A 22709-nucleotide genomic window follows, 5' to 3' on the forward strand; every position below is an offset into this window, starting at 1 on the left:
TCAACGCGCTAGCATGGTCGACGCTAAAAGCCATCTTCTAGTTGCCGATTGATTTTTAGTAATGTTTTTTCAAACTTGGCCACTTTAAAAGGTGTGGACTTCAACTCCCAGAATTCCTCAGCCAGCATGATTCTAAATAAAACTCGCCAAGTTTGAAAATGACTGAATTTGTCGGGGGGGAGATCACACTTCTGAACAGACCCGCGCATGCGCGCACGTTTAAACTGTTCCTATCTCTCGCAATCAGTAATGGGAATAGCTACGAATATTCCACGCGTCTCCATATAAAACGGATTCTGGGTTACGCCTGGCGGGGTTTGCCAGCCTTTCGGACAGCCAATAAAAACCAGGGAGAGCGGGGATCTCCCCGTGTCGCGCGAGCATTTAAACCTAAAGTTATGGGCGGGGCGGAGAATCGGGGCTTCCAAGCGGCTTAGACCAGGGTTTTCCAACCTTTGGCAACGTTAAGACTTGTGGACTTCAATTCCCAGAATTCCTCAGGCAGCAAAGGAGTTGAAGTCCACAAGTTTTAACATTGCCAAAAGCCTTGGAAAACCCTTGCTTAGACTATGACTTTGCACTGAAACCCTCATCTTGGGGCCTAGCGTCAGGTAATTTCGAGATCAGGTGCGTACGAAAGGGGTGTGTGTGATTACGAGGGATACTTACACCCCTTCGCCTCTCGCGCATGCGCACCTGAATCAAGGGAGGGAATGAGGGAGGGAGGGCGGATCGGCAAGTCGCGTGGATGAGCCGGAGGGGGCGGGGTGTTTAACCGTCGAGATGGCTGACGTTATCTAGAGGCGCGCTTGCAACGGGGGCTGCTGGGGTGGGTGAAGGCTGCTGCCGACGCCGCTGATGTGCTCCGCTTTCCCTCAGGGCAGCTCGAGGTGCCGTTCGAGGGCGACCCGAAGAGCTGGTGAGATCCTTAGGGGTTTAGATTTGACATTCCACGCTTAGTGTCCTCCGGAAACGTTTGTGTTCCCGTCACTCGCAGCCACGAAGCCGCCTCCGGCGGCTGCAGAGCCCGATCAGTTCTGGGGGGAGGCAGGGCTCTGCAGCTTCCTTGGGAACTTCCCTACCGTTCCTGTCCTACTGTCTCCATTTATTCGTGCCCATTTACTGTGTTCATATTTATGTTTATACTTATGCCCGATATCTTTTAAATGTTTGACAAACTAAAATAAATAAATATGAATAAAAATCTTCAAAGCTCGGCCCTGTCTTTGCTCAGGGTGAGAGAGGCAACCGCCCCCGGCAGCTTCTCGTCTTCTCGCTTTAGCGGAGTTCGTACTCTTGTTATATGGCCCAAGTAAAGCGGCATTTGAAAACCCTGAGAAATCGCCCTACGAGATTGTCAGTCCTGCCTGGGTACCGCATTTCGTTTTTTAAAACCCTTCCATTAACTTCTGGCTCTGGTGAGAGAAATAGAAAGTGCCTTCGAAGATCAAAAGTAAGCCAGGATTAAACAGTATAAACATTGTATTTCCAATAGTTAAAGGTAAAGGTGAAGGTTCCCCTCACACATATGTGTGCTAGTCGTCCCCGATTCTAGGGGCTGGTGCTCATCAAAGCCGAAGAGCCAGCACTGTCCGAAGACGTTCTCCGTGGTCGTGTGGCTTGACATGACTAAATGCTGAAGGTGCACAGAACGCTGTTACCTTCCCACCAAAGTGGTCCCTATTTTTCTACTTGCATTTTTACATGCTTTTGAACTGCTAGGTTGGCAGAAGCTGGGACAAGTAACGGGAGAGCTCACTCTGTTACAGGGTGCTAGGGATTCGAACTGCCGACCTTTCTGATCGACAAGCTCAGTGTCTTAGTCATTGAGCCATCGTGTCCAATAGTTACTGGCGTGTTTTGGGGGTTCCTGAAAGCGTTCCGAGGGATCATTAATTTTAGAGATTGTGGAAATAGATACTTAGCTTTTGGATGGTGAATTTTATACATTAATTTAGTGAGCTGCATATTCACTTATTGAAAAGTAATAGATCTTAATAAGAAATCTTGCATCAGGGCTGTATGTTTGCCCACTTGGGGGACGGTGGTCTTGTTTTCCTTTGGTGTTATAATTGGAAAGACACTATCCTTAATCACTGTGAATGGCCATCTCACAGCAGGAAGTGCATTTTGTATATATGCTAGCATATGGTTCTAAAATAAAATATCTATCACTGTCTCATTGCAAAGAGATGTGAAAATGATTGTTGCATGGAATGCTTGCTTTTGTAACAGTTAAACTTTTGCTGATGTTGAAGAGCACTTTTTCTCTACTTAGAACGTGTTAGCTATAAGATTGTAGCTGTCCAAAAGAATATTTAATTCTCATGATAAAGCATATGGCAGAAATAGCCCCTCTGGTAGCACAAGACTATCACTTTATATTTTACTTGGGACTGAGTTGTTAGGTCAGTGAGGAGTTCAAGGTGTGAATTGGACTTGTGCTATTAACTCTGGTTATTTTTGATTGTTAAGTTGCTCTTTTAAATATTTATATACTTGCTCAGATTCTTACATGTCTTGCAAATATAACAAGAACTGCTATTCATTCTTTGCTTGTGTTTTCTAATGCAAATAAATGCATTTTCTGCTGTGGATTACCCTATTGTTTTGAAAGAACATATTTGAAATAATATATTTCTATATTTTAGAAATAAAATAAAATGTAGTTATAGTGTTGATCTGAGCAATGTGGAATAGCAAACTACTACTGAAAATTTCCAGGTTGTTCTTTTTACAGCTTCACATTTGCAAAATTAGTCCTTTGTTGTTTCCCACTGAGCAGTCATCTCTAGTTTTGCTCTTCTCTACATATATGTTCTAAGAAAAAGATCACTTCTTAAAATTACTTTGCTAATTAATATTTTGTGCAATGTACTGTATTTTTCAGTGTATAAGACGCACTTCCCCCTGCCCCAAAAAGTGGGTGGAAATGTCTGTGCATCTTATAGAGCAAATCTTGCCAAAACCCTACCCACCTGCCAGCCCCCACCCTTTGGCCTCTGCCTCCCAGCAATTTGCCTCCTTGCAGCAAACAGCCTGGTCAGCTTCAGCACAGCCTGATTTAGCACGAGCAGCTGACTGGCGGGTGGATCAGCCTCCCGGAATACCACCTATCAGCTTTTCCAGGCTGCAGGGATCACCACCGCCCATCACCACCCATTGCTGCCTCTGTCTATCGCCGCCTCCGTGTACCCCATTTTCAGCCTCTGCATGGCCCTTTTTCAGCCCGTTCCAGGTGGTGGGAATAGGAAGCGTGGCAATCCCCACCACCTGGAACAGGCCAAAAACTGGACACGTGGAGGCCGAAAATGGGGTGCACAAAGGCCAAAAATGGGGTGTGCAGAGGTGGCAACAGTGGCGATGGGTGGTCGCGATCCGCAAAGCCTGGAACAGCTGATAGGTGGTATTCTGGGAGACTGATCCAACCACCAATCAGCTGCTCATGCTAAATAAGGCTGTGCTGAAGCTGACCAGGCTGTTTGCTGCAAGGAGGCAAATTGCTGGGAGCTAGAGGCAGATTTTTTTTTCTTGTTTTCCTTCCCAAAAGCTAGGTGCGTCTTATAGTGCGAAAAATATGGTAAGTATAAGTATAAAGTAGAGGCATTCATGTTGAAAATGACAATTATGCTTTATTTTCAGATGACAGTGTAATAGGAACGGAGACAGAAAATATAAGAAGCAAAATCATGGAGAAAGAAACTACTGAACAGAGAAAGGAACGAGAAAAAAAGAAAAGATCCAGAGTTAAACAAGTGCTTTCAGATATAGCAAAACAAGTTGACTTCTGGTTTGGTGATGTTAATCTTCACAAAGACAAATTTCTCAGAGAACAAATAGAAAAATCTAGAGATGGATGTAAGTCTGCTTGTTTTTAAATAGCAATAAAAATACATTATTACTGAAATACAGTTCATTTATTTATTAATTTAAACACAGTAACTCCTCATTGGCTTACAAACATTCTTGAAAAATAGTTCCTGTTGCACATGCATATTATTACAAATATCTATATCAACTAGACTTAGTTTATTTAAATACAACTGGCCCTCTGCTGCTTTTCTGAGTAATTTAAATTTTTGTATTTTAAAATAATAGTTCATCCATGTAATAGAACACCATATATAAGACTTTTATCAGTTGTGTTATACAAATAGGAAATGTTTATGGTGGTAGAATTCTTTTTATGGGATTCGTTCTTGGAATCTCATCTGATAATTACATTGCATTTATGTACAGTTGTTATCTGAAATGTAATGAATATTGTAATGAAGCTTTAAAATCAATTATGGAGTAATTTATGATTTAAATTAAGCATAGGCTTTATTGTAAAAATTAAATATGCGGGGCTTTTTCCCAAAAGGAAGCATATTGTATACATTTTTGTACTATTTTACTCTATATCTTATTTGTTTCAGTAAAGTAAACTATTTAAAGTCCCAATAGTGATCTCATGCTTATGACTGATCAGTTGCCCTTAAACATCTTCGAGAGTTCAAATTTCATTAGAACCAACTATTTCAACTCTTGTCCAATCAGAAAAATTAAGGATTTCGTCTATCAATCAGTTCCCAAGAACAGTATAGCAAGTTTTTCGCAATTCCTGTTACAATCTCTAACTTAATTCTTTTAATTTTAGATGTTGACATATCACTTCTGATTTCTTTCAACAAAATGAAAAAATTAACCACTGACAGAAAATTAATAGCACGAGCAGTTAAAAGTTCATCTGTTGTAGAAGTGAGTATGGAATCTGTTTTTTATTCTGTAAGACCAAAAAGAGGAAATATTTGGAACAGATTTTTAATTTAATTTTATACCTTATAGTTGGATTTAGAAGGAATCAGGATCAGAAGACGGCAACCTTTGGGTGATCAGCCAAAAGATGTGGATAGTCGTACTGTATATGTGGTAAGATAGTGCCTATTTTCTTTTACTTTTTTACTTTCAATATTTCCTTAGAAACAGCCAATTAAGTATTTTGATGTGTTTTGTATAAGTAGAATTTTAAAACATCTTTTGCTAGCCAAATGCCCTTGTTTAGAACTTCAGCCAGTTGGCACAATATTTTTGGCTCTCTTTAATACAACTAAAAATGTTGTCCGGCAAAAGCCAGGAGAGTCTTGGTCCGCCAGCTCCTTCTCTCTCCTTTCAAGCAAAATCCTCAATTTCTGAGTACTGAGGGGGCACTATTTTTTTTCTGTAGATAGTGGTAATTGGATAAGAGTTTATGAGCGAATAGGATTCATGGAGAAGGATTTCTCTTTTCTTAAACCCTTTTCTTAATCCTGTGAGAATGGGGTAGAGAGCAGTCAATCCATTGAATGAAATCAGAACTGGTGCGTCTTCCATTAGCACAATTGTAAAAAAAAAACATTTGGCCATTATAACTTCACTTTAATTAGGTTATGTAAACGTTTAAGCTATGGTTACTATTAACTGGCTATATCAGCTTTATACTATATATATTTTGCTGGTTTGCCTGCCCATCCTAGACTTTTATCAAATATGTTTTACAAATAGCATTTAAATTACACACACACACACACACACCATTTTCAGGCTGGTGTTTTCAGTTTAAAGCGTGGTTGGAGCTGCCATCTTTCTATAAATCTTGGTAGGGGTGGGTGGAGTGCTGGTTTTGTTTCAGTAAGTGGATTGATTGGCTGTGTGGTTGTATCATGATTGGTAGATTGGTGCTGATTGTGCTGTGTGTCCGTTGTTGTTTTGTATTCTAACGGCCTGGGTGGTGGGTGGGGCTCGTTTGTTGACTAGGGCTGGTTTCCAGATGTCTTGTAGGCGGGAGGTATCATCACGTTTATTCATGTTGTGGGGGTGTTTCTCTATTTCGATAGCTTCCATAATTATTCTCTTGTTGAAGTGTTCAATTTTGGAGATTAATTTGGTTCTTTCAAAATTAATTTCATGTCCTGTAGCTTTAAGGTGCTGGAAAAAGGAGGAGGTTTTTTCTTTCTTTCTTACTGCGTTCTTGTGTTCTGCGATGCTTGCATTTATTCTCCTGTTCATTTGTCCTATGTATGTTGCAGGGCAGATTTTGCATGGTATTTCGTAGACTCCTTGGTTTTCTAGCCAAAGATAAAATCCAGCTAGAAAAGCAAGGAGTCTACGAAATACCATGCAAAATCTGCCCTGCAACATACATATGCATGTATGTATGCAGCAGCCGAAAACATCAGCCTGAAGATGGTGAGTGATATATATATATCACAAGACTAGTATAGATCTATTTTGAGCTATTTAGCTCTCATCAACTAGCCATACCCTTATCAGCTGAGCCAGGGGAATAATTAGATGTTTTGTCAAGACACCTGGTATGCCCAAATATGGGAGGAAGCATACTGCTTCCCTTTTGCCCTTCAGCTCTACCCTTTCTTATTACTTACCTTCTGTTACCACTTTTTTTGAGTACAATCATTTTTTCCACTTACAACTCACTAGCTGGGTTAGAATATATGTTGGAGATGGCCAGATCAGGAGTTCAATTGTAATTAAACTAAATATTTAAATTTTCTCTAAAATGTAATTATGGATATCCAGATTTAATATTCATGTTTTTCTTACTTAATTTATTTTTTTCAAGTCTATCCCACTAAGCCAGCTCACCTTATTTCCCTCCACTGAATTGTTATAGTACTGTTTACTGGAACTGTTGTTTCCTCTGACTTTAGCAGTCTTTTTTTTCCTATTTCCAGTTTTTAATACCTGAATGAGAAATTGCAACCCATTCTAGAAGACCTTCAGTTGCAACCATCTAGCCAAGCCAATTATAGATTTAAATAGATTCAGGCACTTTAATAGTTCATAGGTGCACATTTATGGGACAGTATAGGGAAGTAGGCAAATCTCTTCGCATCAAGAAATATTATAGTTTCTTTAGAAACATTTAATGTGCATATTTTATGGCATTTATTTGAATTAATAAAGATAATTCCCAACTTTTTACTTGGGTTTTTGTGTGTGCATAGGACAAAGAATTACTTATATGAAATACAAAATCATAAACCATTGCAGCCACCCTACTACTGAGCATTCCTATATGTATGTGAATTTATTTCTCTGCCAAAACTGGTTATAAACAATTCCATATTTATTTGTGACACTTCTCGGTTTGCACATCACTTAATTGCTGGTATTAGTATAATGGTCCATGCATAAATGTGCAAACAAAGTTGGTGTTCTTTGTGTGTATACATACATAAGAATGTATCTTTATGTCTGTTGCTAACTCTTTGCTGTAGGAATTGCTTCCTAAAAATGTCAATCATAGTTGGATTGAACGAGTATTTGGAAAATGTGGCAATGTAGTTTACGTCAGCATTCCTCGCTATAAGACCTCCAAAGACCCTAAGGGATTTGCATTTGTGGAATTTGAAACAAAAGAACAAGCTGAAAAAGCTATAGAGGTGAGTTATAAGCAATTGAAAACATTGCTTTGTCTTTAATTAAGTTTTTTTAATATATACAATTCTAGCTTTTATAAAAATACTGTTTTTATAAAATCTTTTATAGTGTAATGTAGTGTGAGTCTTTTCAGTCTGTCGATGTGGATTTTTCAACACTGAAATAGAACTTGAAAATACAGAATCTGTTACCTGAAGGAAGATATTGTACTCTACTGAAAATGTCTTAATAGTGTCAATTAAACATTTAGAACTCTAAAAACATAAAATGTTAAAATAGTTTCCAGTTACTGGCACTGGCACTGGCACTACAGAACTTGTTTGTCAATCCTTCTGGTGCTTTTCTCCTGTTGTTAAGAGGGCTGCATGCCCTGTCTTCAGGGAAAAAAGGCCTGGTACAACTAGGAGCTATGCAAGATAAGCTGTGCAGACCTTTCGGTAGCAAAGAGAAAAATGTCTCAAGGTAAGTGATATATGACAGATCCTTGGAAGTGATGGCTGATCGGGGGGGTGGGGGCGGGGGGGGGATTCATGTCATTCTCCAAAGCTGGTGAGCCTTGTGGAAAGATGCAACTGGTATTTTTGTGTGGTAGTGGTGATGTTAGGGCTGATGTCCTGACCTGGGATGGCAGCTGGCTGAGACTGCTGAAAGTCTTCTATTTCAGGTGTAGGTCTGGTGCTGTGGTTGAGTGGTGCTGTGCAGGGCGGCCTAGATGCAGAGAGGAAGTTCAAGCACCCTTGCGATTGCAAGGGAAGGCATGCTGCCAAATGCCTGACTTTCTATTGTGACCATGTGACCACCTTTCATAACTTCAGACATAGTCGTAGCTCTTTTTGTTCAGCGCCATCATAATTTCAAGTGGTCGCTGAGCAAATGGTCATTAAGCAAGGACTAGATATTCTGCATCATAGATTATGTGTTTAAATAGATAACATATTATCTGACTTTTGCATTTTTAGTTCTTGAATAACCCGCCAGAAGATGCACCAAGAAAACCTGGTTTGTTTCCCAAAACAGTAAAAAACAAAGTTCTTCCCGCATTACCTACAAGTGATTCTACCGTAGTTGGTGAGTATTAACTTGATAATGTTTAGTTTTATTACACTCCTTAATCTTCACTGAGCAGGGGAATTGTGAAAAGTCATAGGAGTAAACTCATAGGAGTAGATTGGAATATCTTAGCCCTTTGAAATAAGATTGACTCCCATCTTCCTGTCTTTTTGTAAGAGCCTTAAAACCTGGTTCTGCCAGATGGTTTGGGGTCTCAGTGGGGGAGTTTCACACTGGAGGTGATTGACTAATTAAAAGCTAATCCCCCTCCTCCCCTTCGTATACCTGGCTGCTTCTTTTCCCATCTTGCATTCGTGATTTTATTTTGTCTGTTCCATTATTTTATGTGATGATTTTAATGTTTATTATACTGTTTAGTTGCTGATGGATGGCAAATATATTTAATAAATAAATAGCCATAAACACCTCTGTAGACTCCTTGGAATCAAAGAGGGCAAAAACATAAATTTATTCAGACTATTGAGACAAATTTTCTGATTTTGCGTAGAAGAAAAAAAGAAGAAGAAAAAGAAAAAATCTAAAACAAAGAAGGAAAACAGCCAATCAAATACTGGAGCAAAAGATGTGTACATGGCCAGTTCTACAGAATGCACCAAAAGTCATAGGACAATATCAGAGAGTTCTGAAACAGAATTATCAGAAATCCAGCGACACTCTTCAAAGAAAGAAAAGAAGAAACTTGATAAAACACAAAGCTTCGACCTAGGAGAAACTAGATCAGGAAAGAGGAAACGGAATCGCTCTGATGATGGAGAGATGTCAGTTGGAAAAGTGAAGAAAATTTCTCTGAAAGATAATATTCACTCTGCAAAGGAGCAATCAGCAGGGCTGGAGGATTCCAAAGGTAGTTTTATATTTCTAATTTTTCCTAATGATTTTCTAATCATTAAACAGGGTTGGGTGGGAAATTCTAGTGATACTGATGTTTTTGTGAAAGAGAATGAAAATTTGTTCCAGCTTAAAAAAGGGAAAGAAAATCCTATTTTTGTTATGACTCTTTCTTGCAATGATGAAAGTAGGAAAAATAAAATAATTTTGTTAATTTTTCCAGGTATAATTTATAGGTTGGATCCATTGTTGCCTGACATCCCTGATGTCGTTCTGATAGTGGTCCAAATGCTGAATGTTTTCATATCCATGTACAGCAATGTGTTTTATGTATCTAGTGCAAGGGTGTCAAACTCCCATTGTCACGGCATCATCACATGACGTATCGGGGCTTTTTTTCCCCTTCGCTAAACCAGGCGTGGCAAGCATGTGACGCATCCAGCCCATGGGCCAAGAGTTTGACAGCCCTGATCTAGTGGATAGGATGAATAGGGAAAAGGAAATATTCAGAAAATTCCATTATGTGATCTAAAGTGTTAGCTTAAAAAGTTTTATTAATGGGTACATATTTGCAATTCTGTATTTCCAAAAACATACATGATGTTTTCAAGATGTTTGCATTAGGCTAGAAATTTAATATGAGATTTAAAAAGAGTATTTTACTGCTGTGTAGTGGAGAATGTTGCCAGATATGTCTTAAAACTAATCAAAAGGCCAGTTTGAGTGCATCACTTTGGGTTGGAGAAACTAAAGCTCGGTCATGAAAATAATCGGGTAACCTTAATCAGTTACTCTACAATGTAGAATTATATTGCACATGAGAGAACCAAATACACTGACCTGAACTTCTTGCAAGCTGCTTATAGTAACTTTAACCCATTTTTATTTAGAAATTTCTACTGAAGAAGAGAGAGAGATTGGTGATAAGAAAGAAACCTCTCTTTCGAAGTCTAAAAGAAAACACAAGAAGAAACATAAAGAGAGACATAAAATGGGAGAAGAAGTTATTCCACTGAGAGTTCTCTCAAAGTATGTTAAAATATATGCGATTTGTTTGCCAGCTAGTATTTTTACTGTTTCTGATGAAATAATAGTATGCTTGCCTACCTTGTTGACCAGGAAGGTGGAATAATAAGGGTTAAAGATTTGTTAATTAATTAATGGTTTTTTCTGATTGAATTAATGATTTGTAAAATGTTAGTGTTGTAGATGGCAAGCAACTGTAAGCATTTAACCTGTACCAGTTATTCCTGTAGTTCCTGTCCCAAAAAATTTCTCATATACTTGTACAGTAACCTATTTTTATTGAACTTTTCTCATTTTAACTACTGTAAAATGCTCATTTGATTTTTAAATGTACATTAAGAAAGTGTTTTGGTAGCTAAGGAGAACTTGATAGGGTAAATATAAATTTTTCTTTCTTCTGCAAATTGTGTCTTGTGCAATACAGTTCACTGTGTTACAAGAAAAGAAAATCAATTATATTAAATAAAATATAGCTCAGTAATCCCTACCTGAATGATATTTTTTCAGTCTGGAAAATACCTGCAATCCAGAAATCACTTATTTGTTCTTTAATCAATACTAGCAAATAAAAAATGGACTATAGGTTAGTGATAGCAATTGGGATCGCTTAGTGACGGCAACCCTAGCAATTCCCCTATCATTAAGGAGGCTTGTGAGTTGTTTAGCATATCCCAGATGTCTCATAAACAGGCTGATAGGCAGGTAAAGCATAGGGGGCTGGAGACTTCTGCCAGGTGGAAATAAGGAAACAAGCATGGTGCAAGTGGAGCTGAAATGTGGGTAGCTTTGCTAGATGGGAGAAAGTGTAAGTGTTTTACCAGAGTGATTGGCAACCTTCCCTGTTGGCTTCCCCATTTGTTTTGGTCATGGGAAGCCAGCAGAGAAGGTTCCAAATTGCAATTATGTGACTGTGGGACACTGCAGCCATCTTAAGTGTGAACCAGTTGCTAAGTGCCCAGATTGTGATCAGGTGAGTGCGGGGGTGCTGGGATGTCCAGCACTTCAAGGACCTGTCATAAGAATTACTTGTTCAGGACTATAGCAATTTTTAATAGTCACTGAATAAGGACTACGTGTATTCTAGCTTTGATCTAGTGCTCTCTAAGATGAGTGAATATCCAAGCAAACCTTTATACGGTATTTCAGTTTTCTTAAACAGTTAATGGATAACTACCCTCTGTGTAGAAACATAAAATACGCACAGTTGCTTGTGGTTTTAAGGTCAGTCCAAAATATATTTAGACTGGCATCTCTAGAAAGACTCTTAGCAACTAATGGATATTAGGTGACGCTCTAGAAACTGAATTACATATTTAATAGTATTTTAGAAACAAATTGAAAATAATTATGTTCTGATAAATATACCAGTTTCCTCAAGTATATAAGCTTTAAGTAAATTCAGGTCCCTTCAGATAAATGAACTTCAAAAAGTCATATATATGCCTTCGGTATGAATACGTGCTTTAGCCTCTCTTTCTTTTAAAAAATCATAGAACCATAATGACTTATAGAGAAATAGGAACCTTTCATCCCTGTATGCAAAAGAAATTCCATTCTTTTTACATTTAGCGTTTTGTTTCCCATCACTTCCAACCTTTGTGTTACCATTTTTTCAATCTCCATTCTGTAGGAATGAATGGATGCATCTGAAGCGAGAGTATTTGACCCTACAGAAAGCCAGCATGTCATCCCTGAAAAAAGCAATGACCAAAGCAAATCCTGTGCCTCTTGGAACAATGGAAAGAGATGTCTGCACGGCAGATGACTCTGCAACAAGAAATGGCAAATGTAAACATAATTGTGAATGTCTTGTGATTCTTTTTTAAGGACCAGCTTACAGTTTAAGAAAAATTGAGAAACATATAAACTTACCATATTTTTCGGAGTACAAGACACACCTTTTTCCCCCCCAAAAGAGGGTGAAAATCTGAATGCATCTTATACACTGAATACAGCATTTTTGGCCTCCCGAAACCCTGCCCCCATTGCAAAAATGGATGTGCAGAGAGTTTGGGAGGCTTGCAAAGTGCTCCTGGGGGCTGGAGAGAGCAGAAATTAGCAAAAAATGGGTGGTCCCCCCCCCCGGCCCCCAGAAGCACTCTACAAGCCTCCTAAAGCTCTGCATGCCCCCCCCTTTTTTTTTTTTGCAAAAAGCAAGGTGCGCAGAGGGTTTGGGAGACATACAGAGTGAAAAAACCTTTTAACTTTTACCTCTTCAAAATCATGGTGCGTCTTATACTCAGAAAAATATGGTAATTTTAAAATTACATTTACAAAATTGGTTTATTTTAATAAAATAACACAGACATGAAGATAGATTTTGGACATGGACTACTTGTTCATTTTAGGATCTTCTGAGAAAGGATGCTCACATTGCATAGAAAATCAACCAGTGCAATCTCCACCTTTGCTGGAGGTGAGATCTGATCTCGCCCTCTTGGCCTTCCAAAAGGGACTCAAAACCTTGCCCTGCTGGTTGGCTTGAGGCCCCCATGGAGGAATTCCACCCCGAAGGACGAGGAAGAGGAATCCCACTTCCATCCTGCTCATATACTGGTTCCTTGTTTACTCAATTTTTGTTAATGTTTTGATGTTTGAAATATTTTAATGTTTTTGTATTTGGTTTTTTTTATATAAGCCACCCGAAGTCCCACGATCGGTGGCATATGAATTAAATGAATAAAATAGAAAAGCATGGCATTTGCTGATATAACAGGAAAGATTTCATGTACTTGCAAAGGGGGGTTTCCAGTGGCTCTACTGGTGAGGAATGGAATCCATTGTAATCTACCACAACCGGTGGATATCAGTCAGTGTTGACTATTTTATGGTCTGGTATTGTCCGCTCCCCTTAACTCTTGCTTTAGTTATCACATGGCTTTGGCATTTTTAAAAGCAAAATTCCTGGTGAACAGTCTAGAATGATCAACATAAAATAACATTCTAGTGCATTTGTAAATGTTCAGTAGAGGGAGATACTGATGTTTTGCATGAGTTCCTTTCTGTTCAAACAAATATTGCTAAACCATAGTTGGCAATATTTGTCTGCAATGCTTATACATGTTTTGTAATCAATTAGCCAAGTGTTACCTGTGCCTCAATAGAAATAATTAGAAACAAGTGACGATTTTTAAGCACTGTTGACGCCATCTGGAAAGTATTCAGTTTTGTCTGCACTTTCCTTTAAGTAGGATGGACAGTTTATTATTTACAATATGTCTTTAGTTTGTTGAATCCTAGTAATAATATAAATTAAAAGATTCCCCCATTGATTAAGTTAGTTTGTCTACTTTCATGAGAATGGGTGGTAGATGAAAGAACCTGGAGCTGCGTTTTGATAATGAAAACAGTTTCTTAGATTGAGCATGTGTTCATAAGTCCTGTCTGTCTCTGTCTCTCTGTCTTTCTCTCTGTCTCTGTTTCTCTGTCTCTGTCTCTCTCTCTCTTTCTCATAATAGTAGCATTTAGAATTCTTTTTAAGTATTAAGTGTTAGGTTTTGCCACTACCAATAGTAATCTGTGTATGCCAAACCGTAACAAACAAAAGTACTTAAGTCTAGCAATACTATTCCATCCCATATATGAAATACGTTTATTTATTGCAAAACCAAATTAAGAATTTCCATTAATGTTCTTCTTTTTTGAATTAATAGGTATCAGCAACAATGATTTAGCTCCTGCTGAAAAGATTCATCCAATGGGACCCCAATTTGAGAGTGGAGTGATTGTGAAAATCCTTGATACTGATCCACTGCCGGGCAGGAAGCACATCAAGGTAATGTTTTAGTGCTCTTAGAGAAGCAATTATCTCTTTCTTGGAATATCTATTTTATTTATTTATTTTTCACATTTATGAACTATCTCCGGGAGAGAGGACTGTGATTATGACTTTGTATAAATTCTGATTGTCAGCTACTAGAGTCATGCACATGATTTAAATAATCTTTAATTCTGGATTACTGGTATTAACTGAAGAAGTAGAGTTCATTTTTTAAAAAAAGAATTCAATTACTTAACTATAAAAGAGTTGCTTGCCTGTACAAGTGCATTCTTTTAAAGTCATCATTTGTCATTATTTCTCTAGAGGCGAATTAATTTTCTTTTGTGATTTTAGAAAAGATTGCTCCCGATGTCTAACACTGAATCTTAGCACATATGCCTTTTGTTATATTTGTTAATGTATTATAAATCTGTTTAACATTGTTGCTGGAATCTTACGTTGAAAATATTTTCTGTTCTAATGAGTATTCCATAGGTAGTACAGATTAGTTTGTAATGTTTAATGAAAAGGTTAAATTTCGATATAAGTTTGCATCTGAATTTTTTTCTATGATATCTTCATTGTCAAATCTAATATGTGTCTATGAAGACAAAGTATTTTTTAAAAAAGTGATCCGTATCTCAAATATGCAATTACTAACATATAATGCAAACTAATAGCACACTTCAGTGACAGAAAAATAACTCTCTGAGAGTCTCTTAACATTAAATATCTCTGTTACTTTTCCATGATAGAACATTAAAATCTGTGGATAGCACACAACTATCCTTTGGAATCTTTTTTAAAAAGTCTGGCATAGAGAGTTGGTCTCTGATGACAGTTGAAAAACTGAGCTATGGCCATGAAATGGAAAATCTGCCAGTTTGAATAGTCCTTTTGTTATGAATTCTTTAGATATTTTTAAACACTCCTGTTTTTCAGCATCAGTCTTTTCTATCCAATCTATAGCATGGGTATAATAACACTTAGTCAATTGTACTTATTAGAATAAACAATGTTTCATACAAGATAAATTAATACTTAAAAACTTAAATACTATGATAATTACCTAGGAAATGTATAATGTAAAAATGTTTGACTTGCTCTTCTATGAATACAGTATATGGAGGTGCAGGTGGCTCCTAGATTGATAGCAGACTCCACCTTCCTGCTTTGCACTCTGCTCTCTACTCCAGTGTTTTTCAACCTTGGCAACTTGAAGATGTCTGGACTTCAACTCCCAGAATTCCCCAGCCAGCGAATGCTGGCTGGGGAATTCTGGGAGTTGAAGTCCAGACATCTTCAAGTTGCCAAGGTTGAAAAACACTGCTCTACTCATCCATATTTTTGTTATCATATTGATGTATGTCATGTTCTGTTTCTTCGTTTATTTTACAATTCTTTTATTTTACTTTTGTTTTGTTTATATCTTTTCATTTCTTCCTTTTTATTGTTGTTGTAAACCACCATAGTAGCCCCATAGTAAGATGGGTGGCAAATAAATTTAAGAAATAAATAATATTTTGGCTGTAATCTTGCCAGATTTATCATATGAAACTGGTTTTCAGGCAATCTTAAAATTTAAACATTGCCTCTAATTGCTATGGAATCTCCATGTTCAGAGTTGGAAGAGAACATCAGATACGTTTTTGCTTGTGAATTATGGTACAGTATATTTATTGTGATTCACATCTGGATGTGCAGGACTTAAAGAACTGGAACAGTAGAAGGTTTTAATTTCAGTAAACAAAGCATTTTAAACAGTGTGTGCCAGATATATTACAATTTGAAAATAGGTAGCATTTGTTATTACTGTATAATTCACTTATTGACTTGTACAAGTTTTGTAAACTGAGCTACTTCACAGAGAAACTAAGACATTGGTTTAACAGAGCAATGGCATACACATTTTGTAATCAAATAATTTATTGAATCGTTTTATTTTGATATTACAGTGGCAAGTTGAATTGGCAAAAAGCATGAAAATGAAAAGTTTACTAGTTGTAGAAGAAGTAGTGGCAGAGTCTGTGGGTGGAGTCAAAAGAATCCTAGAGTCTATATTTCGACAAGTGGACGAAGTCCAACTCTTCTTGAATTATATTAACTCTTATCGTGGTGGCTCAATGGCTAAGACACTGAGCTTGTCGATCAGAAGGTCGGCAGTTCAGCGTTTCGAATCCCTAGCGCCGCGTAACGGAATGACAGAAGTTACTTGTCCCAGCTTCTGCCAACCTAGCAGTTCGAAAGCACATAAAAAATACAAGTAGAAAATATGGACCACTTTGGTGGGAAGGTGATAGCGCTCCGTGCCCCTTTGGCGTTTAATCATGCCGGCCACATGACCATGGAGACGACTTCGGACAGTGCTAGCTCTTCAGCTTAGAAACGGAGATGAGCACTGTCCCTAGAGCCGGAAATGACTAGCACGCATGTGCGGGCGAACCGTTTCCTTTACCTTTAGCACCAAAATAATAGTAACCATTAGTTGACTAGTTGTCAACTTCGAAACGGATCAGGCCTGTGCGCAGCCATCTTTCCATTTCTTGCTTGCCACACATTGGGGGTAGGGGAGAGATCTGGAATGTCAGACCAGACATTGATAACAGATCATCCCCTGGGAACCAAGGTCATCTCACCAGGTGCTGGCCAGAGTCTGAGGGATGCCAAAGAGATGCCAGAACATCTACTTGGACAGTGTGACCTGTGACAATGAGGGAGGGCATTATCATGTCTTTAATTATACAGATACTTCAGGAATTATTTAGAGCTGGTTTTATTTTCATCGATGCCGAAATGATGTACTTAATAAAGCAGTTATTTGAGAAAGCTGAAAGTCTCGGAGTGCTGAATTGTTTGGGTTCATTAGTCGAAACTTTGACATTAGATTTCTGTGCATAGGCATGACCAACAAATCAGTTTAACTGGATTGTAACATGTAGCTCTGATCTTTCATGCCAGACATTGATTAGAACTGTATATATTGAAAATCTGTGTCCTAATCAATTGGATTTTAGAGAGCTACAACACTGTATGTACGAGAGAAGTAAAGATGGAGCAAAGGGGGTAAAGATATATTTTTCGGAGTATAAGATGCTCCAAAGTATAAGACGCACCTTGCTTTAGGAAAACAAAAAGGGGAAAAATCTGCCCCTGCCTCCCAGCAATTTGCCTCCTTGCAGCAAACAGAAAGTTTCACGTGTAATTTCAGTTTCAGCAGGGGCCTCCAGATGATCAGCTGTTTCAGACTGCAGAGATTGCCATAGCCTATTGCCTCCGCAAGCCCCATTTTCCCTGTTTGCTGCAAGGAGGTAATTGCTGGGAGGCAGAGGCCAAAAGGTGAGGGCCAGTGGGTGGGCAGGGATATATTTGGTGTATAAGACGCACCCAAATTTTCTTTTGGGGCGGAAAACGGTGCGTCTTATACTCCGAAAAGTACGGTATTTCACAAAGATAAAGATATAAATTGAATTCTAACTCATTTCTTGAGCATTATCGTATTGCAGTCAATTATATTTTGCTAAATTTGCAGCATTTGCTTATTTATTTATTTTTTCTTTCTTCATTTTTTGTTCCCCAGTGCGTGATTAAAAAACATTGTTGTTTTCCTTCCTCTCTGTTCTTAACAAGTACATAAGTTAAGAAGAGATTGTAATATAACGTATCTGCTGTGGTGCATCCATTTCTTCATAGGACATGCTAACAACACTCGCTGATGTTGCTTATGTTGACCTGCTGGAAGGAGATACAGAATGTCATGTACGGGTTAAAACACCTGGAGATGCTCAACTTTTAATAAACTCACATAAAGATCTGCAGACAAAGAACAACTGGAAACTTGAGATCCTTACAGGTGAGATTTATACATTTTACATTTATATGGTGTGCACAGGTTATATCAATTTTGGGAACATTTTTACATTTTTAAGGTTATGACTTTGGATATGCTGGTATTTTTTTCCCCAGAATTTTTTTTGCCTGATCTAATTGTTATTACTTTTATGTTTGTGTCTGGAACTTAAACCATGTATTTCCCTTTGTTAAAAAGAGAATCTCTGTTAATAGGGATTACAATTTGTCTGGAATGCCAATTGTTAGATACTGATAGTCCTTGACTTACAACATTTCATTTAGTGACCATTCAAAGTTACAACAGCACTGAAAAAAGTAACCGATGACCATTTTTCACAGTTACAACCTTTGTAGCATCCCCATGGTCACATGATCAAAATTCAGATACTTGGCAACTGAGCCCATATTTATGACCATTGCTGTCCCTCAAGGTCATGTAGGCCCCTTTTGTGACCTTCTGACAAGCAAAGTCATTGGGGAAGCCAGATTCACTTAGCAACTAATTTACCAACTGCGGTGATTCACTTAACAACTGGAGCAAGAAAGGTTGTAAAATGAGACAAAATTCACTTAACATGTCTCTGTTAGCAACATACATTTTGTGCTCAATTGTGGTCATAAGTTGAGGACTACCTATATACCCTTTTAAAGTAGGATGATGGAGAGCAGTTTAGTAGTATATAAACAGGTGAGCTTATTAAGAATGCTGATGAATTCCCTCATTATAGTTTATTCTCTAACCCTTGAAATTATTATAAAACAAAAAATCAAGTCCTATTTTTCCCTGCTTGCTTTTAATTTTTAGCTCATAGTAATGTTAGTAAGTGTGTAAAAGTAGGGTCATTCAATAAATGATCTCTGATGGAAGGGACTAAAATAATTAGAGATTTCATTTATTTTTTATAATTGTGACTTTTCAAATTTATGCACAATATATACTGTATTTTATCTCGCTTCCTTTAAGTCATATTTCAACTAATGTAAAATCAGGAACAGGTTTTGGATTCTTATATTTGCTCTTTGCTCCTTCCTCCACTCTTTTTGATAGGATTTTAAGGCAATATTTATACTAAGAGCTCCTACTAAAAATAATTTTATTTATTCATGCAGTAGAATCAAACAGAATCAGCAGTACAAAACAGAAAGAAAGAAAGGTGCATATTGTATAACTTGAAAAGAATTGCAGTGTTTTCTCTCATAAAATTGCAGGTGGCAGTCACTTTCACCCAAGTAGGAATAAATGGGAGAAGTGGCGGTACATGACAGTTTTACTTCTCATGTCTAATGATCTTGTGTGCTTAGAGATTTAAAAATGGGTTTATCAGGAATACCGCTTATGCATAGGACTTTATGTGCTTTTGGATTAACATGCTTTCTGCCCATGTCTCCCACCATGGTTTAATCCTATTATTCATGTGTGCACATTTCTTTATTGTTATGGGTGTGATAAGAACATCTTCCTAATGTAAGAATAATAATGTATTGACACCACATGTTAAGTAAAATTGTGTACTTTGGTTCAACGCATTTGTATTAAGGTGATCATGAACAAAGATACTGGCAGAAGATCTTGGTGGACCGACAAGCTAAACTGAATCAACCTAGAGAAAAGAAGCGGGGCACAGAAAAAGTAAGACAAATTATCTGGAGCTTCTAATTCATACACAGATGTTAATATAATCTCAGGTTTCATTCTTTCAATGGAAGATTCACAATTTCAGTTGCACTGAGACTTTTGAGACCTAATGCCAGTCAGAATAAACCCGTGTGAGCTAAACATAATTGATCTGTCTAGCACTGCTAGAACTATTGATCAATATAAAGCAGCTTTAAGTTTTTAAGATAGATCAATGTTCTGTAGTAAGATTATGTGCCATCTCAAAAGGCAAATAAATTTGCTACTGCTCGGATTTTCCATCATCACATTTTGCTGTAAAAGCATATGTTAGTCTCTAATATATATCAAGACTTCTTTTTGTTGAAACTGTTTGAGGAATACAGGAAAAACTCTACTAACAGCAGTCCAATAACTGAAACAAAAATCTTTAGTTTGGTCATTAAGCAGCACAAGGGAATTGGTATTCAAATATCCAAAACTAAATTGACAATATCAAGGTAAAAGAATTTTGGCTAAAAAGCAGTATTAACCAGCCCAATATTAATACAGGTATTCCTTGTTGCCAACTATTTTTACAGCCAGTCCTCCAGGTTCTGGCCATATCACCACCCTTACAGTTATATGATAGCAATATGGTAATCAGCTTGCAGTTACAACATAGTTACAATGTGATGCCATTTGCAACCTTCACTGTTGGCTTCCATAAGCAAAGTCAAAGATTAAACTGGCAGGGAAGATCACAGATTACACCAGTACCCTCACCCATCCAGAAGCCACCCCCATCACACTCACACTGTGCATCCCCACATCTCTCTGTCCATTTGCATAACCTCCCTGCACCCCCACTGTGTGAAAACCACACATATCTAGCAATCCTTGTGCACTCTCTCTGAACCTCATGTTCACATTGTGCCTACCCAACTGTCCTCCTTCCCAACCCTCATTGCACTCATGCTACATTTTGTCAGCCACCCACATACCATCTCCTACATGGTAGCAGCTACTTACTTGCTGGGTAGCCTGCTTACAAGTTGCCTTCACCACTGTCTTTAGTTATTTGAAGAGGCAGAAAGTTACAAAGGGGTCCTTGCTTAATGATCCCTGAACCTCACTTAACAATAGCAACTGTTTTGACCTAGGCTTCCCAGGATCATGAAGCAGACTCCTCATCCCAATAAAACCTCTTTTATTTAGGTTAAGGAGATTTCCTCTCCAGCAAGGTCCCAGCAAACAGTCTTTCAAGAGATTTCGCAACTATAGACCTTTATCAGGCTTGGAGAGCTGCCAGGCCAATATTTTCCAATACTCTGTAGCAGCAATTACTTGACGAGTCATGAACAGATCTTCACCCTAATGAATTAAACTAATTGTCTCCTGCAAACTCCCCTCCCCTTTCTCTCCTCTTTATTCCCTATGGGAGGGACCATTCACCATCCACCTGTGCCTTTACTCCTGAGTCGGCCCTTGTTTCTTAGCTGTTCCTTTCTCCTGGCAGCTCTGCATGTGCACATCAGGAACAGGCTCCAGCTGTTCTTCTGCCCCACTGATATCCAACTCTGAAGGCAGCTGATAACTGTTAGATGGCCCCGGCCCCATTTCTGCCTCTGATGCAGAGCATTCATCAGACCCTGCCCCAGACTCCAGGACTGGCCCATGTTCCTGCCCAACCTCCTCCCTGACTTGAGTCTTCCACCAGCTCTGTTGGCTGCTGGCAGGCCACAACAGCAACAGGGACTGCAGGGATTGCCATCACTAAGCATTTTGGGCACCTGATGTCATGGTTAGCAATAGAATTATTGAGACTTCTAATATTAGTCAGAATTAGGAATTATTTTAAAAATATTATGGATTGTGTATAAAACTGAGGGGATCACCTGGCTCCAAAAGTCAATCCTACCTCTTCTGTTAAAAAAAATGTTTGAGACTACACCATCCAGAATTCCTCAGTCCTTGTGGAAGTTGCTAAGATTAAACCTTCGGCACCGGAGACAAATTCCTTATGCGTCTGAACGCACTTTGTCAAATAAAGTATTCTTAAACCGGGGTAGACTAATTGGGATCAAATAAACCAATTTTGAATCCCCATTCCATCATGTTGCTTACTAAGGTTTTCTCATTTGGTAAGTCTATATTACCCACTAGGTTTCTGCAAATATTTTTAAAAAATATTTGAGGATAAAATTAATGATTAAGTAGCCAACCTTTTAAAGGATTTGTTAAGTTGGAGGCACATATGAAGAGCAGTACAGTAAAATGCATAACATTACCAAAAGTAAGCTATATCTGATTAAAATCAAGAAAATTAAATTTTTCTACAGGTAACTGGGCTGTTCTTACCCAAATAAAGTATATTTTTTATTTAAATGTTTTTTTGTTTCAAATGATAGTTTATGAATAATGTTCATATTTTCTGAATTAAAATAGTAATACAATATATGTTTTCTTTTATAGCTAATAGCAAAAGCTGAAAAAATGAGACTGGCAAAGACTCAAGAGATAAGCAAGCATATACGTTTCTCTGAGGATGAGTAAATGTACGACTTACATGAAATGCTTATAAAGAGAGGAAACAAACTTATGATAAAGTATCTCATTGTTTCATAATACAAACAGACAAATGAGATTGTCCTGAATTTGATAGAAGAGAATACCACTCGAGCCTGTTTAGAAGGAATACATTAAACAAACTCCTGCGTGTATGTTTGCACAAATATTTTTATAAGCGGTTGTAAGAATGAAATAAAAAACTGAAATATTTGTTTCTTAAAATAAATAGGAATGAGACATCCTAAAATTCATTCTAAATGTCTGCTTAAAATGGAAAGTTGTCTTGCTTTCTGATGAGGGGGAAGATGGAAAATTAGAGACACGGGCTGTATACTCCATTAAAGAAGACTTAAACTGTAAATGGAATCAAGATTAAGTTGTACATCATCAGTTTTATTCCATTTGCAGTATCAGAGTTGCTTGCCATAGATTAAGAAACATGAGTTTAACACCATTATTTTCTGTTTGTAACCCAAAATAATTCTTCAGTATTGGTATACAATAAAGGAGCCTGTGAAGCTTTATTTCATAGTAAGCAAAGATTGTTTAGTAATTCTTACGGCCCGTTAGTCAGCTCTCACAAATTTT

At 37.8% G+C, this 22709-nt stretch overlaps 1 protein-coding gene across 3 annotated transcripts; it reads left to right on the top strand.

The window, feature by feature from the left end:
* Window positions 1–189: 189 nt before the first annotated feature.
* LARP7 (La ribonucleoprotein 7, transcriptional regulator) lies at window positions 190–22379 on the top strand. 3 transcript variants are annotated; one of them, XM_081959691.1, is made up of 14 exons: window positions 190–627; window positions 880–919; window positions 3643–3858; window positions 4640–4740; window positions 4828–4911; window positions 7260–7424; window positions 8382–8490; window positions 8981–9337; window positions 10212–10350; window positions 11978–12135; window positions 14001–14122; window positions 17798–17957; window positions 19495–19586; window positions 22026–22379. In XM_081959691.1, the coding sequence occupies exons 3-14, from the start codon at window positions 3690–3692 to the stop codon at window positions 22104–22106; spliced, it is 1737 nt and encodes a 578-aa protein (XP_081815817.1). In that variant the 5' UTR covers window positions 190–627; window positions 880–919; window positions 3643–3689; the 3' UTR covers window positions 22107–22379. The 3 variants fall into 3 exon arrangements, with proteins under 3 accessions (XP_081815817.1, XP_081815818.1, XP_081815816.1); XM_081959692.1 differs by lacking the exon at window positions 880–919; XM_081959690.1 differs by lacking the exon at window positions 190–627 and having other exon boundaries at window positions 760–919.
* Window positions 22380–22709: the final 330 nt, after the last annotated feature.

Source organism: Natrix helvetica (assembly GCF_964273705.1).
Source record: "Natrix helvetica genome assembly, chromosome: 7".
Lineage (NCBI taxonomy): Eukaryota > Metazoa > Chordata > Lepidosauria > Squamata > Natricidae > Natrix > Natrix helvetica.

Coding starts and splice junctions, on each gene's coding strand:
- LARP7 (XM_081959690.1), top strand. CDS start 859: ATGTGCTCCGCTTTCCCTCAGGGCAGCTCGAGGTGCCGTTCGAGGGCG. Junction 3,859..4,639: donor AGAAAAATCTAGAGATGGAT/GTAAGTCTGCTT, acceptor TTTTAATTTTAG/ATGTTGACATATCACTTCTG. Junction 17,958..19,494: donor GAAACTTGAGATCCTTACAG/GTGAGATTTATA, acceptor ATTTGTATTAAG/GTGATCATGAACAAAGATAC.